The sequence below is a fragment of the Hyperoodon ampullatus genome, assembly GCF_949752795.1.
Source record: "Hyperoodon ampullatus genome assembly, chromosome: 14".
NCBI classification, from domain to species: Eukaryota; Metazoa; Chordata; class Mammalia; order Artiodactyla; family Ziphiidae; genus Hyperoodon; species Hyperoodon ampullatus.
The window spans coordinates 36601865-36612819 of NC_136927.1; the positions used below are offsets into that span (position 1 = coordinate 36601865).

The 10955-nt window shown below is 50.4% G+C and overlaps 1 protein-coding gene across 1 annotated transcript; it reads right to left on the minus strand.

Annotated features, from left to right (window-relative positions):
- Positions 1–8385: 8385 nt before the first annotated feature.
- ITPRIPL2 (ITPRIP like 2) lies at positions 8386–9984 on the minus strand (the record flags this gene model as incomplete). The annotated part of the gene is made up of 1 exon (XM_079719697.1): positions 8386–9984. The coding sequence occupies one exon, from the start codon at positions 9982–9984 to the stop codon at positions 8386–8388; it is 1599 nt and encodes a 532-aa protein (XP_079575823.1).
- Between the last annotated feature and the right edge of the window lie 971 nt (positions 9985–10955).

The window sequence follows — 10955 nt, forward strand, 5'->3', positions numbered from 1 at the left end:
ACCTTCCTGTTGTACCAAAGATGCTGGGGCACCACTCCTAAGATATGGCAACTAACGTTTGGTAGTGCTTCTCAATCCCATGTGCATTACTCTTTGATTCTCCTGATAAGCCTATAAAAGGAGGGATTATCAACCCCATTTTGCAAATGAGGAAATTGATGTCCAGAAAACTTAACGGACTTGCCTAAAAGATTACAGCCAGGGAATGGTAGAGCTGGGACTTCAATCCTAACATTTATGGAGCATTTACTATATGCTAGGACTCAGGATGGGTATAAATTATATAATTATGGAATTATAAATTCCCCAATTACTTCTCACTTCAGTGACACAATCTTCTGCTATTTGTTTCTAGCATTTCTGTGGCAGAATCTTATTTACTCACTAATACCCATTTTTTTTTCATATTTTGCTCAGGGCTGCTGTGTGCCATGTGCCAGGCTCTCTTTCCAGCTTCCCTTGCAGCTAGGAGTGGTCATGTGACACCATTCTGGCCAATGAGATGTAAGGGAAGTCTACTGCATTCCTTAATCCAGTTTCTCTTCTCCATGGCTGTAGTAGCCATTGTGGGATCTTGATAGGACAAGCATGAAGATAAAAGTGAAAATACCCAGAATGACAGAGCAAAGAAATGCCTGGATCCCTGATTCATCCCTAAACTGCTGGATGCCTACCTCCAGGCTTCTGGATGATGAGAAAAAATAATTTGTCACTATAGATTAGGTTTTCACAAGTTGTGGCCAAATGTCTTCCTAAGTGATACAGTTTCCCACATGCCCTTTATCATTGTTGTTCTTTTCCTTTACAGTTGAATACACCGCCCACCAGCTTAACACCAGCCAGTACCTGACTGAAGCTGAAGCTTAGCCAAGAGGGGACACTGAATCAGTGTCTCAATTGCATTACCTTTGAGACCTATGGCATGTTGTCACCTGAATCAGCACTTTGACTTTCCAGCTTCCATTTGCTTTTATGAGATAAGGGCAAATGCAGGAACACAGTCAAACAGCAGTGTAAACACGCCCCCAAAAAGATAGCAACACTGCCACAACTCAGCCAACACTGTGCTTCAGCAGACGAGGGAAACCTGGATTCACTGCGGGAAGGTGGTTTGTATCAAACTCTGGCTGTCTGAAAGTCAAATGCACAGAAGTCGAGACTGCCTGTATTTACCCCACCGGCAGCCCCTCCAGATTTCTTTTTTTTTTTTTTAAGTTTCCAAATCTTTTAGCTACAGCTGAGCTACAAACTACCACTAACTCAGTGGCTTAAAACAATGTGTTCATTTTTGCTTGGAGTCTATGGGCCAGCTGGGTGGTTCTGCTGATCTGGGCCAGGCTCGGCTGGTCTTGGCCAGGCTCACTCAAGTGTTTCAATCATTCTGTTGTCTGGTCAGTTGCGGGGGAGAAGGGGAAATGGAGCTGGTCTGGGATGGTCTCAGTCATGTGTCAAAGGCGGCTGTCAGCTCTGGCGACAGGATCATGTGGTCCCTCATCCTCCAGCAAGGCCAGTCATTCACGTGGGGGCAGCAAGCTTCCAAGAGAACAATCAGAGGCAGACAGGCCTAGGCCGGGAACTAGCACAATGCCCCTTCCGCCACATTCTACTGACTAAAGAAAGTCACAAAGCCATTCCAATTTCAACGTGTAGGTAAAAAGGCTTTCTTCGTGACGGGAGAGACTGCAAAGTCACTTCGCCAGGGGCAGAGGTATAGGAAGCTTTGGAGAACAGGGGCTACTTTTGTAATCAGGCTACATGGTACCCAGAGTAAGAGCTTTTCCTAGAGGGGAACACCATGGGCATCAAGGAGCAAGATAAACAAAATCTGGGTAGCAGAGAGATGGTTGGGTGGACAAAAGGGAAACGCACCCTGCAGAGGAGGAAGAATGAGCCCAAAGGGAGCAGCGGAAGAGGTTGGAGTCACTGACTAAATGAAAATTCCACCCCAATAATTGCTTCCACACTGACGCACACTGCGTGCCTAACGTGCGGCAAGTCCTTTGCAGGCACAATCAACTTAATCTCATTCACTCCTATGAGGGAGGTCCTATTATTAATCCCATTTTATAGATGAGGGAATTGAGGTCCAGACAGGATTGGGTAACTTGCAGAGAGACACACAGATGAGAAGAGCAGGATGCAAGACTTGAAGACAGGCCTATTGGTGTTAAAGTGCTGGCCCTAACATGACACTGGTCTGTCTCCAGAGTAACTTGTGTCTCTGTCCCCACTCCCCTGCCCAGGCCTGGACCACTGCAGCATCTGATGACTTCCAGTCTGATTAAGTCCAGCCAACTTTTCCGTAAAAGGCCAGATAGTAATTCTTTTCAGTGTTGTGTTGCAATTACTCAACCCTGCTGATGAAGAGAGAAAGCAGCCAGAGCAGTATGTAAATGAAAGTGTGTAGCTGTGTTCCCATAAAACTTTACTTACAAAAATAGATGAATTGCCACCCCCTGCTTAACCCATTCTCCACCTTGCAGCCAGAGTGGGCCAAACTCAAATGTGACCTTGTCATTCCTTCCTAAGGTGGACTGCCAGTATCTTGGGGACCAGTCCAGACTTTCAGTGTGGTTTACAAACTTGTGATCAAAGAGTGGCCCCTGCATCAGTGGCACTGCCATCATCTATTAGGAAGGCGGGCTCTCAGGTCACATCCAGACCTGCGGAATCAGAACTTGCATTCGGACGAGACGCCCAAGTGGTTTGCACATTCCAGTTTGAGAAGCTTTGGCTTCCAGAACCCCTGTGCCCTGGTGCCTTCCTACCTCTCCCACCTCATCCTTTGCCCCCGGAGCCTCCCCGCTCCCGCCCGCCCCCACTTTCCAGCCAAACTGACTGCTCCTGTCACCTCTGTGTCCGATGCATTCCTCTCCAGCCCAGCTCCCTTCACTCAGCAAACTCCTATCTATCTCTGGATCTCAACTGCGACGTCACTTCTTCCGAGCAGCCCTCCCTGAAACCCCCGACTGCATGAGGTGCCCCTCTTCTGCATTTCCAGACCCTTCCCCCACCTAGCACCCACCACACTGCACAGAAATGACTTCTTTCTTTAACTGCCTGCCCTCTCACAGCAGTTTGTGAGCTCATGAGAGAGGCCGTATCTGTCTTCGTTGCCTCTGTGTGTCCTCAACGCCTGGGGACAGTAGCCACTCAAGAACTAATTGTTGAAAACTAAACAAACAGCCCACCACACCTTTCCCCTGGGAGAGTGTCCTCCACAAGTAGTTTAACCAGCCAGTGGCTGCAGGTTTCCCCAAACTTCCACCTGGCTCCAAGGCTTTGAAGAGTCCTACGTGGCCTCCAAGATTCCATCTCTCATGAAGCCTGGTGGGGTTTCATATTAGCAAATGTTTACCATTTGGAGAGGACCTGGGGGCCTAAGAGATTTCTGGGCAAAATTCTTGAGCTATAAATTAGCCACAGGCCAAGACTTGAGTTGTGTTTGGGCTGGTGTGTGAGAGCCGAGGGTGGAGGGGGTGGAGGTGGGTGACAGAGCGGGGGGCAGGGCCGGAAGGTTCTCGGTCAGAAAAAGACTTGAAGGCAGGCCCCCAGGGTGCCTACAGAGCCATGAACTGGCATCCTTTCCCACCTGTGTACGCTGCCAGTTCTGTACAATGATCCCAGCTTTGCTGTGTGGGAAAAAGTCCCATACACCCACTCACTGAAAGCAGGTGGGCCTGTGTAAGGAATCACAAGCCAGTGTAGCCACAGGCTGCCCTCCAGGAAGACGACAACCCTCCCCAAATCTGATGTTCAGTCCACAGGTTTCTACAAGTTCCTTTATTAATAAAGCAAAGTATGAAAGAACAAGGTCCCCAAATGACCCATATGATTAAAAGTGCAAATTTACTCCAACCTGAAATAGAAAACAAATGGCCGGCCTCGACTATTTGGGCCATGGAAATCTGGTGTGATTAGAACGCCTTTTAATCACACAACTGTAGCAGCTGAACCATAGCTGATTACCTCTTTGGTCTCTGTTATTGGAACAAAACATACACTATGACTGCAGCCGATAGACTGCATCATAATACACAGTTTGGGGTCAAAATCCACACTAAAAATAACAGTAAAATAAGAGGAATGTTTTAAAGTCAAGTGACTGAATCAAGGTATTTTTTTTAAGCAAAGGGTGCTAAAAATATTCCTGAATATCTGATACCTCAAAAACCAGATTACATATAATTTAGCTGCATGTTTTAGTCTGTTCTCTCTGTATGGATGATCACATACATCTTCGTCCTCTCCCAGCTTATACTTGCTTCATCCCCACCAAATCATGTGCTATGTAGGTATAGAAAAAATAAACAGTAGTGTCTAAGAAACAGACATGCAACTTTTTATAAAAACTAACAAATGCCACAATGATAACACTGAACTTTTTTCCCTCCCAAGGGATACTGGGAATGTTCACCAGTTTCATTTTTCCCACCACTGGGGAGGGAGGTAATAACCTTCCTCCATGTGGATACGATAAGTCATCGTCACGGTCAAAAGCCACATTTTACGGAAAAGGTGACTTACTCCATGAGGTTAAAGGCTATTAGTTTCATTCCTTCAGAAGGCTAGGATGTCAGTTTTGGTGGGAGCCACGGAGTCAGAAAGGGATAGAAACATATGATCAGAACAGTGCTCTTGGCACTGGGGCTGGTAACAAGCCTAAGAAGCTTGGCTGGGAGACCCAGCACTGCTTTGCTGGTGTTCACGGCCACCAACCATCATTGCAAAGGCTAGGAAACTACTAAAAAAAATAATAATTAATTTAAAAATAAGAATAAAATACAAATAAAGAAGAAAACAAGTTATTCTGCAATCCTTCCTGATTACTCACCTGCAGACTCCGACAGAGCCAAGGAGTTTGGCCGAAACTCACCAGGAAGGAAATGCCAAGAGCTGGCCCCTAGCGGTCTGATGTCCCATCTGACTCCTACGGGTCCAGGGTGGAGAATCCTTCCGGGAATTGTGAGTTAAGTGTTATCTGTGGCCGTGTTAATTTGAGGGGTTTGTTTCTACAATAAAGCTTAGCTCTGAGCGATAAAGAAGACTTGAAATATCATGCCCCCCCACCATGTATAACATCATATCCATAACAATAAATATAACCTTATACATACTTGAGGGGTTACCGTTTAAGGCAGGGGTCGCAAACTGGTGGCCCCCAGGCTCAACCAAATGTGTTTTTTGGCCCACTTGTGTTTTGGATATTTTTAAATTACGTTGTTTAAAAATCAGAAAGTTTCATTTTTTTTTTTTCTATTTCCAGCCCCACCCTACCCTTTTCCCCGCATGGAGCTGAGCAATGTGGCCCCTGAAGAGGGCACAGCCCCCATCACCACCCACCCCTTCTCTTATTTACCTCCCTACCTTGCTTCTGCAGGCTGCTGAGTTTGCGACCCCTGGTTTGAAGTAGCACATATCTAGAAAATGTGTTTCCTAACCCGGACCTCTCTTGCACCCTCATATGATTTCCACCCCATCTCCCCTTCCGCCCAGCTCTTCGTTTCACGTCCATCTTAAGTCCTCCTTCCTGAAATCTTCAGATTTCTCTTGGTTTGCTCACCATTTTCCCTTTTAGCTTCAGTTTCATTTTGCAAAAAAACAGTCTCCTTCTCTCAGCCCACGAGCATTCCGGGATGACTCCCAAGACTGGTCAGTGGGAGTTACTGAAGGGTGTCTTAAGGCAAAATGGCTGAGTCATCTCCCCAAAACACGTTCTTCGGACACTGGCTGGACAGTTAATCTTTTTTTAAAAGCACGAACAATTCTGAGCTTTCTTGTATGAGAATATTTGCATATATGAACCTCCAGTACCAAGTATACACCAAAAATGTATATATTTCAGATCAAGGACATGATGGAGCCCTAATAAAATACAGAATTGAGCTTAATTTAAGTGCCTTGGGCAACCATCACACCTGACTAATATGCCATATTATTTTATTTGTACACAGTACATGTTTTGGATTACTAAACATTGATCAAAATTGATCGAAATCTCTTAAGTTTTTGGTTACCATGTACAGAGAACAATTGCTCAGCATGGCATTTAAATAAAACATTAATATTTAAAAAATTCACAAACACAATGCCCCATTAATTAAAAAAAATAAAATTTAAAAATCTTGAGGATGGATGAGGCTTTGGGTAATTAACCTGAAAAAAAAAAAAAACCCACAAAGAAACAACAAGAACTGTATGTTACCAGATTCAAACTTCAAAATGCTATTCAGATAAAAGAGGAACCTATCAACTCAGCTAGAAATATTTGGAAAATTCAGCTTTTAAAGCTTTATAATCCCTCTAATAGCCTCGCTTTCCCCCACTCCAACTAAAGGGGAAATTGTAGCTGAGTATGGAAACATTATAAATATATATTTATATAAAGATCTACTTACTCTTGGAATTTATTTTAAAAATAATTTTAAAAAACACTGTGCAGTTTATATCTTCGCAGGAAGTTGGTAGACTGATTCCTGTGCTAAATGCAGTACCTTATGACCTAACACTGACCTCAAAAACTAGGAATGACTTTGTGGTATCAAGGGGAAATGTCCCCAAACAACCTCAAAGAGACAGCACAACATTTGCAACTGTTTCTCTAAAAGCCCAAGGTTGCAAAGGACATAAGAAATCTCTGCAGCTCTGATGAGAAGGATTCCCTATAAATCATTTATTCACAACGATTTCCCCACAGTGGCCAAGTAGGTCCCCTAAAGAAAGTTTACAGAGTTCCCTCAAAATAGCTCAGAAATTAAACAATGGCCCAATTCATGTGGCTACTTCTGTCTTCCAAGTTTTACCTTTAAGAGTCTGTTAAAAAAAAAAAAATCCCAAAGTATATCACTGGGACTGGCTGCATTTTCCATTCAGCAGATGATGGACCATTCTAAACTTCAACTGAGTTTTATGTCGACTGATGCAACTGAGAGCTGTTAGAAATTTGGGAGGACAGGGAGGGATTTCAGAATGCGCTAGCTGCAAAATACACCCAGCCTGGTGATATTTATGCTCAAAGAGAAGAAAGAACAGACAGCTGACAAAGGCTGTCTCCCTCCATCTCCCCCTAACTTGCCCTCCTCTGCTTGTCTTTCTCCTCTGTCAGCTGATTGGGAAATAACTGATCTTCAAGCACAGAGCCCAAGATACTGAACTCTAAGTGAAATGCATTGCAAGACCTGTGCTGAATCAACCACTCCTCAAAGGTGGGCTTCGGGCCACTTAAAGGCCGCTTGGGCAATGAGAGCAAAACTTCCCAACCACGGAGGATCACTGAGCATTGGCTGAAAGCAGGCAATTATCTTCATTATCTCATTAAACTCAGAAAGAAATCTCCATGCAAAGGAGTTTGCTAAAAAGACTTAAAACAACAAAAAAAAAGGTTTCTGTCTCCAGCCAGCAGCAAGCCCTGGCGAGACATCTTGCTAGGCAAAGAGTGAAATATCAATACATCTTTTTCGAGACCCAACATGTTTCATGCCCTCACCAGTGTTGTCTGAAGCACGTATCCTGTTGCCACTCTGCACTGTGCCTGGCTCACAGCAGGAGCTCAATGAATCACTGCTGACTGGTGCACATCCCAGCGCGTGCCTAAAGGGATGTCAAGCCTGCTCCTCAAGACTGCACATTTCTTAATAGTCAATGTAACTGGCCTCCCTTTCAGATGCCACGCTTGGCACTAGCAATTATCACAAAATGAAAGAACTGATCAAAATAAAGTGCTATTTGCTCTGGAAGTTTCACTAACCAACTCTTGACTGCCTTTCAACACCTGTGACTTAATTCTTCATAATCTTGCCAAACACCTGTGATGGGCCTTTAAAAAAATACATTAATATCAATTTGAACAGTGGAAACTATGTTCTTCAGAACATGAGCCTCTAGAATAGAACTGCAATTCCAGTTGTAGATAAAGATTCAGATTTTTAAAAAGACAATCAGGAACCCAGGACCTACCAAGTAGTTGTGTAAAAATACATTAGCTTCTTTAAAGTTGGGGGCCAGAGAGATCCGTCTAAACAACCCACCGAGGGAAATTTCCCTGCAGCCAGTTCTTGCTTCCTTTACTGAATCTCCCTGAAAGCTGGATCCTTCTACAGAATCATTCCACACAAACCAACATTTGGACCAACTCTTAGCTGCTGACGTTGAACGACTTTCCGTAGCTTGCCCAGGACGCTCTGGTGGGCGTGAAAAAGATGCCACAGCTATCTGGATTGTGGAGCCAGGGGGTGATGTTGAAGCCACCAAATGTCATCCTCTGAATGTTCCAACACCTTCTGCAGGTCATCTTCCTTGCCTTAAACTGGCTTCACTGTCATCCCCACCCCCACCTGGTGGGTGAGGCTTCAGGAGCACCAGGCCAGGTCGGGGTTCTGGCAGGGTTTATGGTTCATCTTCAGGGAACCCCTGGGGGCGCTGATTCCGGGGTGGGGGACACCTGGCAAGGTAGCGGGGACCCCCATAGGCCCGGAGAAGCTGGGGCAGCCTTCGCCACGTGGACAGCAACCGCGCCGCTGCGAGTTCCCGGGCCTGCCTGTCGAAAGTGGCCAGGAGGTCAACCGGGGTGGCTTCACGCAGTACCTTGGGCAGTGGGCCCACCTCGGCGGCCGCCCCTCCAGGGCCCAGGAGGCAGTGGAAGAGTGTACGGCGTCGCAGCAGGCAATCCCTGAGGAACTGTACTAGCTCTTCCAAGCGCTCGCCCAGGTGCGCCTCGTCCCAGCCTTGTGCGGGAGCCCCCTGGCGTAGCAGCGCCGCCAGCAGCACTGTCTTGAGCACGTATGAAGATAGGATGCGACCCCACTGGGTGGCGGCCGTCGGGTCCAGCCCGCGGGCGCCCAGGTCTCGCAGAGCTTTAAGTAACTGCAGGCACTTGAGGTAGCAGGCCCCTGGAGGGGCCCTTTCCTGCAGCCAGCTCAGCAGCTTCTGCTCCTGGCGCGCCGTGTTCACACCCCACAGTGCATCGGCGCGCAGGCCTCCCGGGAGCTCCGACAGGGGCCCGACGGGTGAGGGTGGCGGTGGTGGGGCCACCAGGAAGACGCTGTCGCCCAAGTGGACGGCAGGGATGAGACGCACGGCCATAGAAAGGCGGCAGCAGCCGTAATCGGTGCGGCAGGGCAGGACGTGTAGGGTGGGGGGCTGCTCCAGGCCGCCTGGGGTCAGGCTGACCCGACAACGCCCCTCCAGGCTGTAGCGCACGGTGGCCAGGGAGCGCTGCAGGTGCGACTGAAACCAGCGCAGTACCAGCGTAGCCGAGAGATGGCGCCGCCCGCGCACATCCACGCAGAAGCCGTCGGCGAAGGCTTTGCAGTCCCGGAGCCAGTGGCCCCCGGAAGCCCCTGGCGGCGCCTTCAGTGCGCACACGAAGCAGCCGTGGAAGGCTGGGGCCAGCGCGGGCTCCGCGCCCAGGCTCCGCGGCTCCAGCGCCACCAGGGGAGGGAGGCGCAGCGGCACCAGCACGTCGAAGCCGTCGGGCCGGCGGATTTTATGCTGCTCATAGGCGCTGCCTACCTGGATGAAATCTCCGCGAAAGGCCAAGGCCAGCGCTCCCCCGGGGATGGGGCCTGGGGACCCTCGGGCGCGGCCAGCCCGCACCAGCTCGCCCACGATCCGGCTCACGTGTGCTTTGCTGTGGCCAAGCACGTGCGGCGATAGGCGCACCTCGTGCTCGTAGTAACTCTCCAGCAAGATGTCGAGGCTGGGCTCTCGTAAGTGTCTAGGAGAGAAGGCGGAGTGGCCCCCCAGGCGGGGAGACCCCGGCAGGAAGCGCTGCCGGACAGCGTGGCGACAGCGCAGGAGGATGTAGCCGAGGAGCAGCAGGACGGCCACCTTGAGCAGCGGGAAGCCGCCGTCCGCGCCTTCGGGGGGCTCGGTCCGGGCGCCCCCGCTTCCCCGCAAGACATGGTAGAGGCACACGAGGGCGGTGCACAGGCCAGTCACCAGGGGCCAGAAGACGCGCAGATTCAGGGTGTAGTGCACCGACATGCCGGGCGCCCGGGGCAGCGGCGGCCGAGCAGCCCAGGGCGCGAGCCCCGGCGGCGTCCCAGGCCCAGCATGCGCGCAGCGCCCGGGCAGCCCCGCTGTCTCGGTTCCCTTCGCCTCCGCGGCGGCGACCCCGTCGCAGGGCCGGGGAAAGCAGCCCTCCAGCTCGGCCTCCTCTTCCAGCTCAAGCGCTCCTTCCAGCAGCGGCCCGCCCTGCACGCTCCGGCTCCCGGCCGCGCCCCGTGCCGACTGCGCGGTGCGTCCGGCCCGGCGGCCCTCCCCACCCCGCTCCCCGGCGCGCCGCCTTCGGCCAGCTTCTGGTCCCGCTGCGCTCGCCTCCTACCCCGGGCCGCCCTCCCGGCGCCGCGGGTCCCCGGAGTCCCCCGCTGCTCCCCTCCGCTCTTGTTCCCGTTACTCGGCCACGGGAGTTTCCTCTTCCGAGGGGAGGCGAGGCCGCGCCAGCTAGCGGGGAGGAAATGCCGAAGTCTGGAGCCGCGAGGCGAGCGGGCGGGCGGGGTCGGCCCCCTCCCGGGCCTCCGCCTTAAAGCGACGCGAGGCGGCGGGAGGGACTTCAGGACGCGCTGGCAACTGGCCTCCCGCGGGCCACCCCTATCCTCCCTCCCCGAAGGCAGAACCAGGAAGGCTCTGATTGCGGGGCGGTAGCCTTGTCCAGGGAGCTTCTGCAGTTGTATTCACACAAAGTTACACTGGGAAGTTGAAAGGAGGGGAAAAGAGCGCACAACGAAACCGTCCATCCCCCGCCCCCCCAGCAAGTCGTGGTGGCGTGGTGTTGGTGGCGTGGCAGGCCCTGGAACGAAGCTGCCCTTGCCAGTGTGCCGCTGTCCTTCATTCAAACCAGTATCTACTGAGCACCTACTGTGTGCCAGGCAGGAGACCAGGTGCTGGCGAAATAGCAGTTGACAAAATAGACAAGGCTTCTGCCCTCCATAAAGCTTACTGCCTTTTGAGAAAAG